Source organism: Dryobates pubescens, chromosome 12 (genome assembly GCF_014839835.1).
Source record: "Dryobates pubescens isolate bDryPub1 chromosome 12, bDryPub1.pri, whole genome shotgun sequence".
NCBI classification, from domain to species: Eukaryota; Metazoa; Chordata; class Aves; order Piciformes; family Picidae; genus Dryobates; species Dryobates pubescens.
Window position 1 is genome coordinate 13,693,886 of NC_071623.1, and position 22,226 is coordinate 13,716,111.

At 44.2% G+C, this 22,226-nt stretch overlaps 1 protein-coding gene across 1 annotated transcript in view; it reads left to right on the top strand.

The window, feature by feature from the left end:
• Window positions 1-486: 486 nt before the first annotated feature.
• The window catches only part of TSPAN7 (tetraspanin 7), a 116,588-nt gene continuing 94,848 nt past the window's right edge, over window positions 487-22,226 (top strand). Inside the window, exon 1 of the mRNA XM_054166111.1 lies at window positions 487-642. Within this exon, the coding sequence (XP_054022086.1) occupies window positions 562-642 (81 nt within the window). The 5' untranslated portion in view covers window positions 487-561. The remainder of the gene's footprint in view (window positions 643-22,226) is intronic.

Below are 22,226 nucleotides of genomic sequence, written 5' to 3' on the forward strand. Positions count from 1 at the left end.
CCATATGGGCAATTTTCCACCCTGCCTCTGAGCTCCCAGCCTTACTACCCCAAACCCCTGAGCAGGCCAAGCAAGGCTTGTGCTCATCTTCCCAAGAAACGGGGGCTGCCCGGGATGTGTGTCTTTCGCGTTGCCTCTCAAAACCTCCCGCCCCCCACCTTGCGATACCCCAGCCGTTTTCACCCTGCGGGCAGAGCCCCGACGGTCAGCCCCGGGCAGATGAAGTTTCAGCGCGTCAGCCGGCGCCTAAGAACAGCCGAGGCCGGCGCCGAACGCCGCCGTCCCCATTGCACAGCACTCACTTCAGCGGCGCCTCCCGGGCAGCGCCCCCTGGTGGCAGGGCGCGCGGCGGTGTGGGGCCGAGGGAGGGAAGCGAGCGGTAGCGGCAGCGAGCGGCGCGATGCGGTGCGGCGGGACCTAAGCGAGCGGCGCGGCGAGAGGAGACCAGCGCTGAGCTCACCTCCTCCCGCCCCCCCACCCCCTCCACCGGCCCGCCTCCCTTCCCTCCTCCCTCCCTCCCTCCTCCTCCCGCGCCCAGCCTGCAGCCGGGATCTCAGTATTATGGCATCGAGGAGAATGGAGACCAAACCCGTGATAACGTGTCTGAAAACCCTCCTCATCATCTACTCCTTCGTCTTTTGGGTGAGTGCAGAACGGCTCGGCGCGGACACCCACCGACCACTGGGCAGGGCCAGGGCACCCCCAGGGTGCCTGCGGCCCCCACCTGCTCGGGGTGGGCGGCGGGGGCTTCTCCGGGATGTCACCGGTGTTAACCGTGCGGGGACGTAGCTCTGGTGATGCCGGAATATATACGTGTGTGCATATATATACACACTCACACGTATGCGTAAGTGCACAGAGATACATAGGCATATGTATATATATGAGAACACACATGTATACGCACACACACATATATATGTATATACACACACGCGCGCACACACAGAGACGCAGACATATAGATATTTTTTTATATATATATATATTTTTCCGGCTCTTCTTACGGTGAGCAACCACTCCCCGAGCCCCCGCATGGGAAAGTTGCGGGGGTCTCCCTGGCTGCCGCGATGGCCGCCTCCCCCACCCGCCCCTGGCCGGCCGGACCGCGGTGGGGAGCAGCGGGGCGGCCCCCACCGCCAGTCTCCCCGCTGCCTGCCGCATCCCCATCCCGCCGCGGGGCCCGGCGCCGTACCGCCTCCGTGCCCCCTCCCCAAGCCCCACCACCCCCACCCCGGTGCGAGTCCTCGGCTCTCACCTGGGCGCAGCGGGGGCTGACCTCCACCGGTATATCCGCTGCGCTGCGTTTCGTAACCCGGCTCAGGCTCCCGTAAACCATTTTTATGACCCAGATACATTAATTGAGTTGCAGTGATTGACTGCCGGGGAGCCTGGTGTTTCAGGCGACCCCCGGGGTGGAGGCCGGAGGTTTTCGCTGTGTCCTGGCCAGTTACTCAGCAGATCCCTGGCATGAGCAGCGTATTGTGGCGGCAATCTGCAGATTAAAGACCTTTTGATGGTACATGGTGACAACATATGATAATGGCCCCACTGTGTGCTGTTAGAGACCGTAATCAGCACATCATTGATACAGTACACTGAAGCGAATTTGTCACTTCCTGGCTAGGGAAACTCGTTGTGCGTTATCGTTTTAATAGCTTTATGCTGCGAAAAGTGCCTGGGAAACGCGAGTTAACTCAGATTTTCGTCATTCTGTTTAAAATTGCATCCTGAGCAAAGGATCGCTAATTCACGGCAATAATGTTTTACATCGTTATCGTGAACATACGACTTGAACTGTTTTGGCTTTAACTTCGTAGGCTTTTTGTGCTTGGGGGGTTTGTTTGTTTTGTTGTTTTGGTTTTGGTTTTTTGTTTTTGTTGTGGTTTTGGGTTTTGGATTTGGTGGTTTGTTGTTTTGTGGGGTTTTTTTATGTTGTTATTTTAAAATATATATTTATTTATTTTTTTTTGTTTTGTTTAGTTGGTGTTGTTTTTTCTTCTAAGCATAACCGAAGTAATTTTTTTGCTAATCCGTGCTTACGGCAGTGCCTCTGCATTATTGACCTCCCCCGCTCCCCGGCAGTTAACATATTCCCCCTCCCTTCTTTTTAAACAATTTTGGTGGTAACAGCAGCAGATGTGTCTGAGGACTGAAATGGATAGGAAGCTGGAATCATCTGGGTTTTTGTGGGTTGTTTTTTTTTGTGTTGGCAAGTAGATCCTTCACGCTAGTCTCAAGGAGGTAAGTTGCTAAGTTTATACACTTGCCACAATTTCAGGATTCATCCTTTCCAGTGCTGTGTTCACAATGGATCTACAAGAAATTCTTTATTTTCCTGTGATTAGTGAGCAACTGCAGGAGCTCTGGTGAATTTGTGGTCTCTTTTCAAATTACATCTTTTTAAAAGTGACTGCTGTTATCTGCTGTATCCTGAATAAACAGAGGACTTACATCAGCATGCCTGTCAAGATAGCACATTTTGTGAATGCTAGTCTCATTTAAAAAGAGAGAATTGTACATTTGAGCCAAGCAGCTGGCTAAGGGCATTTACACTGTAGGCTGTCGTGATGCCAGGCCAGGTTGACAGCTGGGACTTCATAGGGTAAATAATGCAGCTGAGCTCTGATTCAGGCAACAGCATTGCTCCTGTCCTGGTGGGATGCTCCTGTGCAAATTCTTTTCCTCTGAGCTGTCTGTTAGGCTTCCATGTGTCCCAGTCTTCTCCAAGGGCATGTTCCACTACTGTGCCTCTTCCAAGGTAGCCATGACCTGGTAGCCATCAGGTTGTTTGTCTGTTTGTCCTCCTTAAGCCTGGAAACGGAGGAAGAAAATAAATGGTTGGAGGCAAAGACTTGCAACCATGAGCAAAATAAAACAAATCTCTTTTCCAGTGTGCTTTGCTGCTTCATCTGGTTTCCCAAGGCAGCAAGCTAGGAAAACCTAGGCAGACCTAAATGGGAGAGGATAACAGTGGTATTGGTAAAGTTCCACAGTAGTTGACAGCAGACCCTGAGTCTTCATCGGTTGTTCTTCCTTCAAGCACAGAAGAATAAAAACCAGTTCATATTTTTGGCTCCTTCTGGGCTTTAAATCAACCCATTTAGTATGAATTGTAGCAGGCTGCACCTTTTGCCATGAGTAGAGCAGAAACACGTTGTCCTCTGGATGTATCCTCTTCTTTTTACAGGCACATTTGAGAGCTGAGGGATGCATGGAGTTGTCTCAATCCTCTATTATTTTATGGGGTGCTCTTTGTACTCTCATATGCTGCTGGCTTCAGAGTCAGTGTAACTCAAATTCGGTCCCTGTGAATTCTCAGAGCTGAAAATACAGGAAGTGTTCTGTTTTAGAAATTTATTTCTTGGACTTACCTAAATACCAGAAGGAAACCATACCAGTTCCACAAATGGCTGGCTTGTAGAATTTTATTTTGATGGCTTCCCTACGTTTATTGGAGAGGTTGTAATCTTATTTCTGAAAGAGAAAGCCCTGTGTTGCTTAGCTGCAGTTTGTACATTTTTTTCTAGCTGTGAGGATGGAGTTGCAGGGAGGAAAGTGGTCCTGTGAGAGGGAGCTATGTTGTGGAAAACCTTTGGATATTTGGCCAGCTGCTTACAGATTGTGATGTGAGGGGACAGGGGGAGAAGACGTTTCTTCGAGTCCAGTGAGATGTTCTGAAACATCCAGAAGGACTTCTCTGCATTCACATTGTTTATGATAAAGACAACCTATGTGAGCAGAGCATTTCTATCACAAGTGATTATTTGCCAGCCTTAAATACGAATTGCATTTGTATCAATGGGTGAGATGTATGCAGATGAAGGCAGTTAGTATAAGCATTAAATGAGGCTCCACTGACTACACGAGAGCTTCAGGGCAGTAATGAGGAGACGTAGTTCATTCAAATTTTATACTGCGTAGCTTGTTCCTTCCCAAAGAGGTTTTATTTAATGGTATATTGGTTGTTTTGATAACTTCCTCTTCCCACCCCCACCCCTTCGTCCTTCTTCCCAACTTCTTTCACTCAGTGTATCAACATGGAAAGGGGAAAAGAAAAAAAATCCATCAACAGAGCTAACAAGGTTTTTATGTGCTCATATGTATTGGTATTCATAGTACACACATTAAACGCCTAGGGTTACCGCTTCAGGCCCTTAAGGGACGTAACGATAAAAATTCAACAGCCCTTTTTTTCTCCTGATCAGAATTCTGTGCTGAATGCATCTGCTTTGGAACTGGTAGATTTTAAAGAAACAAATAAGAGGGCAGTAACAGTACTGCTTGGCTGTTAGCTTCTTCCCCCCCCCACTTTTGGGTATCATAAATTGCACGCATAGAAATCTAAGATATAACCTGTGTGTTGGTTTTGTTTCTTTGGTGTGGTTTTGTTGTTGTGGTTGTTGTTGGTTTTGGTTGTTTTGGTTTTGTGTTTTTTTTAAAGGAAAGATGTCTTCTGAATTAGAATTCAAAGGGAATTTCTCATCAGGGGGTGAAACCTTTAAGCACCCCTCAGTACCTTATATGTATCTAGTTCATGGTGCTGAGCAACCTGATCTAGTGTGAGGTGTCCCTGCCCATGGCAAGGGGCTTGGAACTAGATGATCCTTAAGGTCTCTTCCAACCCTAATGATTCTGTGACTATCATTCTTCAGTGATCCTATGTCTTAAAATGTGTATATACTTAATAATTGGTGGTAGGCTTTGAAATATGTTACCAAATTAACAGCTGTTTTGGCAGAGAGCTTTAAGGGTGCATAGGCATCTGAAGTTATAGGACTGCAGAAATATCGTCTTCCATGAAAAACTTGTAATTTCCATGAACAGGCAGCACCATGGCACAATGATCAGCTTTCAGTTTTAGGCCCCCTCTGAATCACTTGGCACTCCAAAAAAAGTGCTTTGTGTGTGCTGTACTGCATGTATAAGGGCTTGCTGTTAATTAATGTAATAAAAGCATTTAAGTAGAGTTACTGTTCAGATGTTTCTCCAAGGTAGGTCACTGATCTAAAGAGCACCTTCCAACATTTAAATGCTAAATTAGGTTCTTAGAACTTGGCTTGTCTTTTGCTATGTGACCAAATCAGAGCTAAAATCCCTGTTTACAACAGGAGTAGTTTATTTTTCCAAGTTTTTATTGTTTGGAAAATGTACCTCTGCATCCTGGTACAGCACATTGGAGGTTAGCAGGTGGCAGGAGAGCCACAGACTGGAGTGTAGAAGGACAGGTAAGTGTCATATGGCCACTGTTTTTAAAACAGACTGAAATTGCCTGTTTGCATATGATTAGCCTTCTTTTAGCCAGTTTCTCAGGGGGCCACAGGACTCAGGTGGTCAAAAGATGGCCTTGTGAAGGATGATGTGCTTAAGCCTCTGCTGGTATGGAGATCACGGGGAGACCCAGCAGCTGCTTCAGAGAAGCAGCCCTCCTATCTCTCTCTTCTCTCAGGTTTGCTAAAAAGAAGATGGAGAGGAGGGAACTGGGACTGGCTACAGCATCAGGGCCTCACACTGCAGCAGTCTGGCAGAGGTGGCCTTTACCCACCATTTCAGGAGCTCACAAAGCCATTTTCTGGGAAATGCCCGAGAGGAAGAGCAAGCGTGATGACCTGCTCTGTAACACAAATTTATGGCTGAACTGCTGACCCATCTGCAAATGCAGCTGTTTGAGCTGTGCATTATAATATGGGATTAAATTTGTGTGTCCCTTTGAGTTACCAGTGGCATTAGTCATCTTCACTATGAATGTCCAGCTGGGTTGCCGAAATTAACTGCTTTTCTCTCCAGAATTTCTTTGCATTGCTTCTGCATTGGTTTCTGCTAATATCTGGGCTTTTTAATACCTCTTACCATACTTAAATTTTTTTTCTTTAATTTTTTTGTTTTGTTTTTAAATATCCTTTAGCAGATGGTTTTAAAGGAAATATTTTGGGAAATGTTTTAGCTTTCCCACGTGGCTGAGATTGCTCAATCTTTTGGTGCTTCCACTGACTGCAAAGGAATCACTGCTACATTTTTGGAAGTAAATTTTGTTATTTGTACTTAGTTAGCTGAAATACAGAAAAATTGCACTCTCAAAAATACAGCAGATTCCCATCGTGATGGGTTTGAAGTGCTCCATTGCTTAGGCACAAACCTCGTGCAGTTGCCTCTAAGTCAGTGGTTTCCTGTTCTGTTCTCATAATGATATACATGAAAGATTAAAGATAATGGTGTTCTCTTGTGAATGTAGCCCAAGGTGAATTCTGTTGACTAAATAAATAACTGGATTAAAAAAAAACACACACCACAAAAACACACAACCAAAAAACCCAAACCAAACCAGAGTCCCCAAATAACAAGCTGGATGGTATTTAAAAACATAGCTCCAGAGTCAACTTTCTCAATTCCCTGTTGGGATACTTAGAAACTAGGCTTAGTTGTGTTGGATTTTTGGTGGGCTTTTTTGTTTGCAGTTTAAAACCCTCTTAATAGAAGTCCAAACCAAATGTGAGCCATGCCAGTGTGAAAGCTCCAGCAAGTGTGAGTAAATTGAGAAGACAAAGTCATGACTTCCACTTGTGCTCTGTTGCAAGTGCTGGGAGGAGGTGCAGGGGCAGTCCTGGCCTGTCCCCAAGCATCACCCATAGGGGTGTGTGTGATACCAATTAGCATTGTATATCTCATTTAAGGGACTAATTGCCTATACTATTGGTTAAATTGCCTATACTATTGGTTAAATGCTCCTTTTCTGCTGTTTGTATTAACTATGCTTATATCTTTAGGAGGTACCTGCTATGTTTTGACCTTGGAGTTTGTATCTGTACAGTTCTCTGCTTTGGGGCTGGTACCTTTTTCACCTAAACAGGTCATTTGGAGTGGTGAAGCGGGATAGTGGGTGACTTGGAGTGTTTCAGTTATATTTGGGAAGACATAGGGTGAATTCATAAACAAGCAGGGGTAGAAGCCCTTGCTCTTTCACAGGTGCTGAGATAGGAGTGTGGTGGAGTACTGCTGAATGTATAGTAAACACTTTGGCTGTTTAGTGTTGAGTCCTGCTCTGAGCAACCTGCTCAGCACTGTAAACAAATATTCTAGAGCAGGGTGCTGGGGAGGCCTTGTTAGCACTTTTCTGTTGAGAAGGCAGTAGAGTCCTTTTTCTTGTATGCTGCTTAAAGCCAGCCTTGCTTGTGAAGGAAACAGAGGCAATTATCTGTGGGTAAACCAAGGGAATTTAAAATGGATCCAGGAATCTGATTTTATCTCTGATTATGTGACTATTTATCAATTCCCTGTGCTGGCAGGGAAGTAAATTAGGTTACCTGGTACTATTAGTTGTCTCCATCTCCGTATTTTTATCATTGTTTCTTCAGTTGTTGCAACTGTCCTACAAATTTATGTGACATTGAATTAACAGATGGATATCTAGGAAGTCTCTTTGTGCATGTGAGCTCACAGAAACATCTCCTTCAGTCTTTCACATGCTTTTTAAGTCCAATGATACTTGTTACAGGGATGACAGCTTTGCTGCAGTACCAAGTCTCTGTTCAGCATCCACCAAATCTGTGAGTGAAGCTCCTGTTGACCTTAGTGTCTTGCAAACCTAGGTGGCTGAATGTTTTGAATCAAAGACAAGACTCCAGAAGTGACTACAGGGAGGAGATGACAGTTACTGCAAGGCCATTTTTATTTGCATAATGTTATTTCTTTAGGCTCATCACTATTAATTAGCATTTAATCATCTCAGAGAACAGATCTTTCACATCAGCAGAGCAAGCCACTTTCCATCTTAGCTCTTTTTCACCATGGTGGGCAGATGGCTTATATGTTCTATCTTTATAACAGTTCTGGGTTATGAGAGAGAAGCATGTAAATTTCTCTTGTACTAAAGGGACTGAAGGGAAGCATGGCATGCTTGTGTCTTACTGGATTATCTTTATTTCACAGCTGAGCTGTTTTTTTTAGCTCTGGGAGTAGGCCACAGGGTTTGTAGGAGCTGTAATAAAAGAATGGAAGTGATGTTGCTAACGGTAAATTTGCTGTAATTTCCATGTGGTGTTTTGCAAGGTGTTTTCCAGATGTTCTCTTTTCATCTATATGGTTCTGTGGACAATGCTAAAACCCTTAAAAGAAGCAAGTAGCTTCCCTTCCCTCTCTTGTTTCTTGCCTTCCCCATCTCTCTGAATTTGCTGTGCTGAGTTTAGGTGGTGGCTGGTAACAGCATGGTGCTGGCACTCCTGGAGGCCAGGCTTGGATGTACCACAGGGCAGGAGAACTCTGTGAAGCTGCTCAGGATGTGCAGAATGCTGAAATATTTCTTGTCATAATTTCATTCTGGGAGATATTTGCTGTGAGTGTTCAGAAAAGGTGGGATTTGGTTTGGGCTGCATGTGGATTTGGATGGATCAGGTTGAAATGTCCTTTTTTTTATATTGAAGTAGGGTTTTTTTAAGAGTTTATTTGCTAGGAGGATGTGATGATGTGAATAATTGAAGTGATGGACTTATCTTCAGAAGTCAGTGCATCTTGGGAGCAGATCTAAGGAAGAGGGTGGCATGCTTATGTGGTGCAGCAGAGGATGAGAGGAGAGAAGAAGGTGAAACCCTGTAAACATCGTAGGAAGAGGAGCGCTTCTGTTTCCCTAAACATGGAAATGAAGGAACCCCCTGCTGTGTGACCCTTGTAACCACTCAGTGCCTTACTGCCTTTGAATAGAAATGAGCAGCTCAGTCCTGCTTGATGCCACAGCGCTGAAGTTATTAATGAAGCTAAACAACTCTTCAGGATCTTTTTGCTGACCAGAATGCAGGCACTGTTTCAGAGAATGTAGTACGTGGAACCAGAAAATTGTGCCAAATATCAGCAGCAAAATATGTTAACAACTTATCCCTAGGACATGAGAAATCATTCTTATTGCAAGGGCCAAAGCACATTCCCTGCACCTGAAGTTTCAGCTAGACCATGCTGATTTAATACTTCATTAAGTTTTAAAAACATTAATAATTTGAGCAGAGTATTTGCTGGGTTGGCCTCCATCTGGCAACAACTTTGAAGCATTTAGAAAATTTCCTTCATCATTTTTGGCAAGAGAATACGAAGAAGTGTTTGTTTTCTATGTTTCTAAAAAGAAGTGGGAGCTATACCAAAACCTGACATTTCTGACGGAGGTAGTCCTCTCAGGGATGGAAACTGCCACTGATATGGGAAAACCTAAAAAGAATTTCCTGAACATGCCAGTTAATGTCAGTGTTCTTTTTTGTAGCCAGACTTGAAATTTAGAGCAGTTTAGGGCATCATGGGTTGTGTCAAGACATGTGTTGAATCAGTCACAGAATCACAGGATTGTCAAGGTCAGAAGGGACCTCAAGGATCATCTATCTCCAACCCCTCCGCCATGGCCAGGGACACCTCACACTAGATCAGATTGCTCAGAGCCACATCCAGCCTGGCCTCAAAAACCTCCAGGGAGGAGGCTTCTACCACCTCCCTGGGCAACATGTTCCAGTGTCTCACCACCCTCATGGGGAAGAACTTCCTAACATCCAATCTGAATATACCTATTTCTATTTTTGCTCCATTCCCCCTAGTCCTATCATTACCTGACACCCAAAAAAGTCCCTCCCCAGCTTTCTTGTAGGGCCCCTTCAGATACTGCAAGGCCACAATAAAGACTCCTTGGAGCCTTCTATTCTCCAGACTGAACAACCCCAACTCTCTCAGTCTGCCTCCAATTAGGCAGAGCCAGGAAAATCTGTAAAGTGTGTTGGCTTTCAAAATTGTATCTGGGACTTGGAGCCTAACCAGATTTGGATGTCTGTAGTGGAGATGGAGAACTTGGAGTCTTCAGGCCCATGCAGTCTACAAGGATGTACATCTGGGCTGGGATTTTTGTCCATGTTAGAAGATAACACAAAGGTGCATGATACTGTACAGCTTGCCTGGGGCTGTCCAACTGCTCTGCTCTGACCTCACCACAGAAAACATGAAGAACATTTGATATAGTTTATAGAAACATGTGCAGATCACTGACAAAAACTATGCGAGATGGAGGACTGCTGCAGATTTGCTGTGGTGAAGGGGAGGGAGAAAGATCCCATGATTTTTGTTATATTCTCCAGTAGTCTCCTGCAGGAAACATTTTCATTGCCACCACTGCATCAAGACAATCAAAACATCAGAAATTTGTCATGAAAGTGGTGGGGGTTATTATTTTTTTAACAAAAAAAAAAAGAAAGAAAGAAAAACAAAGGGTTAAGATAAAGGAGAGGACACTTTCCAGGTATGTATTAACAGAAGATGGAAACTCAATCCTCCTCTATGTGGTTCACTTCAATAGTACTTAGCATCTAACTGGCTCTAATCAGACTTGGAATGATAACATAATTAAGTCATGTCACTTCTGTTTCCCTTTGAAAACAAAGAGGAAATACCACAGAGGTTACCCTCAGTACCTCAGTGCTCTCCCTGATGGCTGCATCTCATCACTGGGCTCATTTTTACTGGGGCATCTGCCCTGTGCTTGGAAGTAGGACACTGCTCTGCAGTCTGCGTTCTTTGCAGGCAGAGTGATTCAATTTACCTGTAAAATAATGTCTTCAAGGAAATGAGCAGCTGACATTATTGCATGTTTAGAGAATTTTTTAACTTCCCCTTGGTTTACAGGTCATTGATATGATGTCAGAGCTGCTTTTATCTCTAGCTGCATCTTTGAGTCAGTTGCAGCAGACCCAGTTTACAGTTAACAGAGTCACAGAATTGTCAGGGTTGGAAGGGACTCCAAGGATCATCTACTTCCAGCCCCCCTGCCATAGGCAGGGACACCCTCCACTAGATCAGGTTGCTAGCTAATGTTAAGACCAGCTTGCATCTTATCTGGGACTGAGTTTCTCTTTGCAGTATACTCCAGGAAAAACTGATGAGTTAAATTATGCAAGTCAAATGACCTAAAGGCTTAAATTGATCTCTTTTGTCCCATAACAACCTAGGGACTATCTATGCATCGAGTACAGTTTAAAAACTCCTGAACAAAAATTAAGACCTCAAGATGCTGGGGCACTGGCTGTCAGGAGTACTTCAGTATTATTTCCTGGGACACAGAAACCAAGTCCCTTTGTATTCCTTGCTACCTGTTCTCATTAAACAGGGGAAGATATGAAGAGATTGGATCATGATTTACTAAGAGGTCACACCTTTCAAAAAGATAAAAGCCACAGTCTGTGGGGGTGGCATTATGGGTTTATTTTTGTCATTGCAGGAAAGACTGAGGACACATACAGGCTTTCTGGGAGGCAGAAGGACTCTGTTGTATTTGCTGAGTATGTGCAGGATCTTTATGCAGCTTTCATAGTGCTTGTGCTAAACTCTTCCTGGCAGGATGGGGCAACTGCTGTCTTTGCCTGTGGTCCTGTAGGCAAATACTTTCTTACAGAAAAATGCTCCCTTTAATATCTTTCCCCTTTGGTCTTCCTGCTTCAAAGTGATGCTTCTGTGGAGTGTCCTCCCAGCGTGGGAAGGACAGCTCAGTGTTCTCTGTCCCCCTGTACAGCAGTACACACCCACCCTCAGCCATCTTCACTGGCATGGTCAGAAGAGTAGCATGCAAGATAGGGCCATTGGTCCTTGACCCATCTGAGGTGGTCTCTGCTGCTGCCAGGGGTCAGGCAACAGCTGCCTGGTATAGGGGTCAAAGCACTGATGGGTTCTGCCCTGAGGCAGGCAGACATGGGATGACCTGTCCTACTGTGCTTACTGGCCTATGAAATTACAAGCTGCAGGAGATGCGCTGGACCAGCCAGTGTGGTACTAAACCGAGTATTCCATCCAGCAATTGTGTTATTTTCAGCTGAAAACAGCAACTAAAATAAAACCTCCCACTTCCAGGAGTTTGGTGTTTTGTAAGCACCAGCTAGTTGCTTTCTGATGTGAAAGATGATTGTACTTAAAATAGGTACAGCTGTGGGAGAGAGAATTTTCAGCCAGTGGAATGGTTCAAAATTACATGGAAAGGTTGCCTCAGTTTCAGTTAGCTAGCATGATATTCATGTAATACTTATACAGAGAAATGGGTGCTCTTTAACACAAAACAAACCCAGACCCTGTCCTACAGAAACCTGAGCATGCTGCACCATAGCTATTTTTTAACAGAAGTATCAGATTTAAAGTGTTCCCTCCCTCCTCGATGACTGACCTCAGATTGCCAGGGGACCAGACAGATTAATCTCTGTACCCTGAAGAATATCCAGTATTAAAACAAGGAGCTGGGCTGTTTCCTACAGGAGTGCAATCCCCAACTAATCAAGAACTTAACTGAGCCACAACAGCTTTGTTGATTTATTCTTTTAATTTCATGAAGTGCAGTTTCATGCCAGGTGTTAGACCAAAATTTACTTCCTATTTTTCCCGGCTCCATCAAATATGTAAGAAGGCAGACTTCTAAATCTGAAGGACATTGAGAATTTGATGCTAAATGTTTGAAGTGAATGATGATATAAAATTAAAACCACCTCATCAGTGAAGAAGAAAAACAAAACAGTTGACCATTTTACTTCTTGTACTATCCACCAGCTAATCAGTTGTGCACTCAAGCCCAAGTGTGTGTGGCAGTAACAATTGCCTTCTGAGAGCATATTTGCTATATATCATATTAGTCTAATACTGGCAAGCAAAAGGTTATGATATAGAAAGACATTTTAAGGAGAATTAAATCAGCTGAGGTAGATGAGTACATTTGGATGGACTGAATTTTGTCCATATGAAATGTATGAAGTCTCTTGTGAAGTCATCTTGCTCTGCTTACAATTAGTGGAAACCATACATGAACCAGCCTGTTTTAGGCAGTCAGGTGATTGCTTTCAAAATTCACCTGTGCTTCATATTTGGGTTCTGTGAAACAGGAGGCTACTTCTGGCTAGTCTCCCACAGAATTCCCGTAGAGTTGGGACTGGAAGGGTTTATTACTCCTTCTTGTGCTGGATATCTCAGCACAAGTGGATAAACCCTTTTTCCCTCTCTCTGTCACAGAATCACAGAATTAGCCAGGTTGGAAAAGACCTTTGGGATTATCAAGTCCAACCTATCACCCAGCACCATCTAATCGACTAAACCATGGCAATAAATGCCTCATCCAGTCTGTTTTTAAACACTTCCAGTGATGGTAAGTCCACCACCTCCCTGGGCAGCCCATTCCAATGGCCAATCATTCTTTATGTGAATAACTTTTTCCTAACATCCAGCACAAACCTTCCCTGGCACAGCTTGAGACTGTGTCCCCTTGTTCTGGTGCTGGCTGCTTAGGAGAAGAGACCAACCCCCACCTGTCTACAACCTCCCTTTCAGGTATTTGTAGAGAGCAGTAAGGTCTTCCATGAGCCTCCTCTTCTCCAGGCTAAGCAACCCCAGCTCCCTCAGCCTCTCCTCATTGGGCTTGTGCTCCAGACCTCTCACCAGCCTCATTGCCCTTCTCTGGACATATTCCAGCATCTCAACATCTTTCTTAAACTGAGGGGCCCAGAACTGGACACAGTACTCAAGATGTGGTCTAACCAGTGCTGAGAACAGGGCTGAATGACTTTCCTGTTCCTGCTGGCCTCATTGTTTCTGATGCAGGCCAGGATTCCTGGCCTTGTTGGCTACCTGGGAACATTGATGGCTCATGTTCAGCATACTGTCAACCAATACCCCCAGGTCCCTTTCTGCCTTGTTAAGCTCTGCCTCCTGTCTCCAGACTTGAGAAAATGTGCACTTCTCCAGCATGCTGGTTCCACTGAAGCTTATATGGACCCCAAAGAAGTAGAACAGTGATAAAAATCTTGCAGCTTCTAGAAAACCCAAGGCTAAACTAAAGGATGTGAGCGCAAAAGACTCGATCTGTACAAGTGTTGATGAGACAGTGTACTGTGAGGTCACACATGAGTCAGCTGGTGGATGAATAAATGCTGAGTACTATGGCCAGCATCAGAGGGCATGGCAGAGTGCACATTGGATTCAATTCAGCAACAACAACAAAGAAGGAGCCTGGCTGCTCCCTGTATGCTAATGAGGGTTTTACAACCTTGGCAGTTTGTGTTACAGTTTTCTTTGTTCTTCAAATACTGTTGTTCTCAAGAAGCATTGTACAATTACATATATGGGGAAACTAAATCTTTGAGTTTGTTTATCAGTGGGACTCATTCTAAAAGAGTAGTAGACATGCCCATTCTATAGCAGGAGATACTGGTGGAGGTCAAGCAATATGTCTAAGGAACAGTTTGTCAAATTTGTCACAGCTGTGCATCAGTTATTTTAAGTCCCTGACTGTAATAATTACTACACTGTAGCACTCACTCTGACATCTTCTTTCAATTGCAGGAACAGCAAGCTGAAAGAAAAAAAGAAGCACCTTTATCTGCTGTTAAGTTAGCTTGTAGAGTGTGAGAAGAGGTTCAGACTGGTTGTTAGGAAGAAATTCTTCACAGAGAGAGTGGTTAGCCATTGGAATGGGCTGCCCAGGGAGGTGGTGGAGTCACCATCATTGGAGGTGTTTAGGAGGAGACTTGATAGGGTGCTTGGTGCCATGGTTTAGTTGATTAGGTGGTGTTGGATGATAGGTTGGACACGAAGATCTTGAAGGTCTCTTCCAACCTGGTCTGGTCTGGTCTATTCTATTCTATTCTATTCTATTCTATTCTATTCTATTCTATTCTATTCTATTCTATTCTATTCTATTCTATTCTATTCAATATTTCTGAGAAGTCTTAATGAATGCTACTTGTGGAAGGAGATTATTGGATGGAGCAGCTGGCTGTAGCTGAATGATGAAATTGGCAGAGTGTGATGCTTTTTTTTATTCTGAAGTTGCATACACAATGCACTGGAAAAAGCATTTCAGGTTGCCCAATATCCTGGGAGACGGAGCAGAGCTGGTGGTATATGACAGCAGGCCTTCAAGTGAGTGAGCTTCCACAGCTGGGAATGATCCAGGCAACTTTTCCTGACTTCAGAGATCAGGCAAGCCCTTCTGTGGACAAAAGAAATAAAAACCTCTCCTCATAAGGATAGTTTTCCTTCAAGAAAATCAGTGCACATATCTGTAGATGGTCATTTACCTCTGTTTTGAAAGATCATTTGGCTGGGGAGCAAGCACGTTGACATGCTTATCCCTAAAGGAAGGAAACTTGGTGTGCCTGTTTAAGAATGTCCTCATCCTCTTCCTGCTAATGTCAGTAATCTGTCATCTCCATGGCACGTACCAAGTGTGGCAAGCAGGATCAAGTTTGAATGTTGACGTCCAGAGCAAGCTAGTTTGCTTCCTTTTACCCTGCTGCAGACATGAAGAGCTGGAGAAGGATTTTGCAGACATGTAGCTCTGGTTGCAGACCAGCATGCAGAATTCTGTGATTCCTGGGTTCTGCCAGATTTTCTGACTGAGATTGTTAAGCACTCCTGGAATTGGACTGACTTCTTAGCTAAAAAAGGATTTCTCTTTAATTTACTGGTGCAGTGGATGCTATGACAGCTGCAGAGGCTTATTAGCAGTTCTCTTTGCTAAATTTTAATCGGACAGATACAAAGTACAGTCCATGTGAGGATGGCAGCTGTCAGAAGTCTGCTTCAGTACGGGGAATTTCGTAAAGAAGAAGAGAGGGTTTTTTCATGCCTGTTATGTAGCCTGTACTGTAGGTCTGTGCTTTCTCCAACACCCTGGTGAGGCCATTCTGGAAGCAGTTAATGCTGGCTACCCTTGGGTTTGCGTCAAAGTTAACTTAAGTTTTTTTCACTAGCTGCTGATTAAAGAGTATTTATTTGGTGGATGTAGGCTGGAACAGATCATGGAAAGAAGTGACCGTGGAATAAGACATGGACCTGATGGAGTGGGTCCAGAGGAGGGCCATGGAAATGATCAGGGGTTTGGAACACCTCTGCTGTGAGGACAGGCTGAAGGAGCTGGGGTTGTTCAGCCTGGAGAAGGGAAGGCTCCAAGGAGACCTAATAACAACCTTCCAGTGCCTGAAGGGGGCCTACAAGAAGGATGGAGACCTGTACTGATAGGACAAGGGGCAATGGTTTCAAACTAGAGAAGAGTAGATTTAGATTGTATGTTAGGAACAAGTTCTTTACCACAAGGGTAGTGGAACACTGGAACATGTTTCCCAGGGAGGTGGCTGAGGCCCCACCGTGCAGATACTCAATATGAGGCTCAAGCGTCTGGCAACCTGATTTAGTTGAGGATGCCCCTGCTTACTGCCGGGGACTAGATGACTTTTGGAGGTCCCTTCCAACCCAAACAATTTGGTGATTCATCCTAGTATGCACTTTGAAGCTGAGTGGGTTTGGCTGAAGGGCAGGCTGGTTTTCTTCTGGTATCCCCTGTGCAGTTTTATCCTAATGTCTCTAATAATGGCTACTGCTCAAGCTGGTCAGGCTAAGAGCAGAGCCTTATCATCTAGTGAATAAGAGAGGAAGAGGCTCAGCAGGGAGGCAGCAAAAGTCTGTTTCTCTGGCATTCCTGGACCTTGCTACCTAAAAAAGAGAATTTTCAGGTAAGCTACAGCATGTTTTCTGTTTCCTATTTCCTCTTCCCCATGAGTGGTACCATGTAGAGAGACTGGCCTGTGGCTTAGTTTGTGCTTTGGAAACTTTTATCACCGGTTTAAATTACACTTTTGAAATGGTAAATTATGAGCTGCTCTGGAACGACTTCTTAATACCATTTTTACTGGCAGTTTATTTCATACCCTTAATATAAGTAACACAAATCTAGTATCTGGTAGGACTGCAGGCTAAGCAGCAACAGATGGCCATGCTAGCTTGGACAGGAAGGATCATAGAGGTGGGAGCCAGTGTTACCTACATATGTGTTTTGTTTTACATCATTAATGCTTCCCAGGAGGGAGCATGGTTGCCACTGGAATTGGGAAAAATCAGATTTTTGGTATTCTTTATTCCAAGTCCTGGCATACTTGGAAATTAACATATGTGGTTGTGGTAGTTTTAGGCTATGCCTTTAATTTTTTTTTTCACAGATCTTGAGCAGAAAGTAAAAAGTGTAAATAAATCACTCTTGGGTGTAAAAGGGAAAAGAAAGATGATTCTAAACAATCCCACCGTAAGATCTTGTTCCCACAACAATTTCTGCTCTTTTCTTGCTTCTTTGTTCTGGGGAGAGATACTGACTCACTTCTGCTTGACCTTGGCTGCATGTTTTGATACTAACATTCCTCTGCTCTTTTCTGCTTTCTTTTGTACAGGGTGGTAGGCGGACAGGCAGGGAAGGAGAAGCTGTTACCTTCCCCTGGTCTTTGACCAGCGGAGTTCTTGTGCTGTTTGTTAATTGTAAATACTTGTAAATATTGTAAATCCTGTATATTTTGTACATATCCATTGCATTCCACTGTAGATTGTAGTTCTGCTTGTAAATACAGCTTTCATTTGCTTCCAGCTGGTCTGGTCTGGCAAAGTTAATGTTGGGGGAGGGAGAATTTCAACCCACCATGGTGGTTTGTGTTGGGCAATATCAATAACATTGAAATGATACTCCCTCTTGAATAAAATCTCTGTGTTGCTGCTTTTCCCCCTTTTTTGACTTATCCTGTAATCAAGAGTACTGTGTGAGAAAGTATAGAGGAGAACAGCCAGTTCCATTATGTAATCTTGCTTCCATGTATGCTCTACCACAGGATGGCCTTAAAACGTAGTAAATAAAGCAGAGCTGAAGGAGGAAAACCACAATCAGTCGTAGACATTTCAAACCACTTTCTCCCCCACTAGCTTTGCTCCTGCACTAAAATGCTTAGATGCCATAAGACAAAAGGGTGGAGAAGAGAAGGGGATGTTTCAGAAAGTGGCTGCCTTGCAGAGATCCTGTGCTGGGGCTGGCTCTTCTTACTGCTGGGCTGTCAGCATCCTTCATGCTCTGCCTCGGTTTTCATGTCTGTGAGTAGCTCTAAGAGGACAGGGAAGAAACATGGACAAAGAATGTTGTGGTTTTAAACACAGTGTGTGGAGCTAAATCTTTGAGTCTGCTAAGGTGGCTAGGGCTTAACCACAACTATTGAAATTACGGCTTGCTTTGTGTATTGCATTATGTTGGATGTTTGTCAAGGTGCCAGCAGGCAAAGGCTAAGAGATCCTGGACGTGGATTATGATTTGGTAGATCAGGCCTTTTAGAGGGCTCTTGCAGTGTATATTGGTATCTGTCTCCTCTTGCCATTAAAAAATGGTATGTGTGAGGCAGGGAATTGTCCTTTTTCATATGAACAAAAATGGGAGAAACTTGTTACTGAAAATTTTCCCTGTCAGACACAGGAAACCCCTTACTTTCTGAATTGTTTTCCTTCTTCGTTGTTGTCCTAGAAGCTTCCCATGCAAATCCGATTTACAAGATAACATTTCAATCATATAATCTCAAGGGTCTTTCCCAACCTGAATGATTCTATGGCTCAGTTTTTCCCCTGCCACACTTCTGAACTTAAATTCTTTTCCTTCTCCCTGGATAGGCAGAAACTAAGCAGTCCTTGCATCAAGTAAGGTAACTGGAGCTTATGTCACCCATGAGAGGACATAATGTTCTGACTTCTTTTCTCAACATAGGATAATAACCCATAGTAAGTAAAACACATTACAAGTGCCCAGAGAATGGTATGGAAATGACCTGAGGTGGTCCTGTCAGACTGAGACCTTATCCTTGGGCAGCTGAGCAAGGGGGACATACTTCTCAGCCTGGCCTGGAAGCATTTGTCTTGCAACTTGGTTTTTAAAAGTAGCATTTGCCTAGTGCTGCATCACTGCAGTGACAGTGGTTCCTGCTGCCTTGATGTCTGTCTTTTGAGCATAAGCAGAAAAGGTTGACAATGTGTTATGTAAAGATCCATGAAGTCTGCCTCTGAATTGCCCTAGGAGAGAAGAGAAAACCAAGTAAGGCAGTGAAAACTCCTCTACCTCTGCCCCATGTCCGCACACGTGCTGGAATGTAGGGTAAAGCCAATTTCTGTGTGGACTCACTTAGAACCTTTTCTGATCATTCAAGAAATGGAGAGATAAAAGCAGTCTGTCCGAAGCCTCTTGTGAAATTAACATGAGATTGCTTATTTTGGAAACAGCCTTCCCTCCATTTTAAGCATCTTTTGCCTCATTTGGTACTAAAGTACAAGAGGGAATGGCCTCAAGCTACAACTGGGTAGGTTTAGAGTGGACATTAGGAAATTTTTTTTCACAGCAAGAGTGGTCAGGCATTGGAATGTGCTGCCCAGGGAGGTGGTTGAGTCACCAACCCTGGATGTGTGAACTTTGTAGAGTATGGTTAATGATTGGACTTGGTGATCCTGAGGGTCTTTTCCAACCTGAATGTTTCTGTGATTCTGTAAAGTAAGCTCAAAGGCAGCTAAAACCTTTTCTATATCCTTTCACTTTCACCCCTGGTCTGAAGCTGGAAGGTCACCTCGAGGCTTGTTCTACCTGAAGGCAAGCTGTCTCCATCACCTGCCTTAGAAGCATTTCCATCTTGGGCATATGCACAACTGCATGGTCTTTGTGTGATACATCTGCAAAACTCTATTTCTAGGTGCAGTCTTCTGAAGAGTAATTCTGTGCTAGGCTCTTATTTGGCAGAAACCAGATAAGTATAAGGAAGATCCAAACTGGAATGGGATCAGGACTGCCAAGTTCAGTTCTTTGGAAAGGCAGTGGAGCTATGTCTCAGCTAGAACAGTCTTCCTAGCACAGTGTAGTATTGCTCAGAGGTACCCGGATGATGGAATGAATATGGTCACGATTAAAGATGGACTCTTCTCAGATTCTGAGAACTCACTGGCTGCAGACCAGGGATGCATGAATTTGACTTTATTGGTTTTGGTTGTATAGCTGACCAACAGCGCTGCATTGTGCACTGTAGATGTGCCCTAGGTGTCCCTCATCTGAACTCTTCACAATGTTTGAACTTAGGGTTTTTGTGATGGTACCTCATAGGTCTAGGGAGGTTCTTCTCCCCCTCTACTCTGCCCTGCTGAGACCACACCTGGAATACTGTGCCCGGTTTTGGGCTCTCCAGTTCAAGAGAGACAGAGACCTGCTGGAGTGAATCCAACAGAGAGCCTTGAGGATTAGGGGACTTGAGCATCTCCCCTATGAAGAGAAACTGAGAGCCCTGGGGCTGTTCAGTCTTGAGAAGAGAAGACTGAGAGGGGATCAGATCCAATGTGTATAAATATCTGAGAGGTGGGTGTCAAGTGGAGGGGACCAAGCTCATTTTGGTGGCCTGCACTAATAAGACAGGAAACAACAGGTACAAGCCTGAACATAGAAGGTTTAACCTCAACATGAGGAGGAACTTCTTTACAGTGAGGATGACAGAGCACTGGAACAGGCTGCCCAGAGAGGTTGTGGAGTCTCCTTCTCTGGAGACTTTTAAAACCCACCTGGATGCATTCCTGTGTGGACTACCCTAAGTGATTCTGCTTTGGCAGGGGGGTTGGACTTGATGATCTCTTGAGGTCCCTTCTAACCTCTAATGTACTGTGATACTGTATAGATGGTTTGGAGTGCCTTTCTAGTGTGGTGAAGTGATACTTGGCTGTTCAAGGAGATAAGTTACTCATTCTCCTTAGGAGAAAATTACCCTGTAATTTATTGAATAAATCAGAGAGTGTATGAAAAATGGTGGGGATTTAGTTTGGTTTGGTCTGTTGTTCTTTTTTCTTTATTTTAATCTGTTTTGAATTTCTCAGCAAGTGTTGACACAGTATAGATGAATTACTGCAGAGTTCTTACTGTGAATTTATTTTCCCTTATGAGCTGACCAGGTTAAGAACTCAGATGAGTTTGCCTCTCCTGTGGGAGCTAGAACCGCTGCAGGATATTTTCAGAGCAGTGAACTTAAATGGTCCAGCCCAATCCCATGCCCTCTTTTTTCTCCAATGGTCTCATGTGTGGAGACAGGACTAGAAATACACTGTTGGACTTTCAGGGGAAGAAAAGAAAAGGAAAAAAAGAGTTTATCCCCACTTGCCCCAGGAGCCACAGATACATGGCTGTGCAAAATGCACTCATCCTTGATGGAGGTGACAGCTGAATCTTTTCTGGCTCTGCTCTTCTCTGTTGGCTCTTCAATGGAGTGCCACGGCACACCTTACGGAGAACAGCAAAGGAGGGAGCACCTGGTTTTCTACCTAAGCTGCTGAAGGGATTTAATGCTAACTCTGTTGCACTTCCTTACTTAAGCTCTACTCTTGAGAAATAGCTTATTAAGCAGCCTAGTGAGAAAGGAAAGGGTGCAAAGCCACTAACAAATTCATTTGGTCCAGGTCAGGTCTTCCCGTAGCAGTCAGGAGCTTGCTCTTTCCCTCCTTGTTCTGGCAGGGATATCAGGAGCTGGATGGCAAGGAAGGTGCTTCCCTGTTATGCCATGTACTAGTTCAGCTGCTGCTCATGCAGTGGCTGCTAAATATAAAATTTCTCTTTGAAGGATGTGAGAAGTTACCTAAGAAATGCTGGTAAGGACTGTAAAGCTTACACAGATTCCAAATTTAACAGCCACCTTCCTCCCAAAATTTCATGCCAGTGTTTAACTGTGGTACCTTCCTTTCCTTTTCAAAGATCTCTGTGTATATGGCAAGCTGACAGGCAAAAAGATCTTTATGATAATGCTTTGACCTCATAAGTCAGTGTTGCAGATAGATAGAAATTGGTAGGTTCCTTTTGCACAGGCTTGGCAAGCACTGCTAGAGGAAAAGACAGCTCATTACCTGCTTAGGAAGGAGAATATTGGTGTCATAACACTATCCATTGCTGGCCTTTCCTCTCGCTTACTGATGAGGTCTTTTGAAATGAACCAAGAACATTTCATCTGACTTTGAAACTAGCAAGAAAACCACAGGATGACTGCAAAAGTGAAAAGATTTGCACTTGATTCCTGTTGTAGGAAGACATCGTAGACTTTTACATTACTAATACGTATTTCAAATTGGGCAGAGGAAGTGAGGATGCCTGTAAAGACAGAAGGTTTCCCTATGCTATGGATTCCAGCAACCAATAGTGAAAGATGAATTGTATAGATGAGAGGAATTTAGGTAAGGATCTCCAATGACATAGAGAGATATCTGAAGGAATAAAAATTCTAGTACTGAGTATTGTGTTCAGTGTTCAGTTCTGGGCCCCTCACTATAGGAAGGACACTGAGGTGCTGGAATGTGTCCAGAGAAGGGCAGGGAGGCTCATGAAGAAACTGGAGCACATGGCCTGTGAGGAGTGTCTGAGGGAGCTGTGGTTGTTCAGT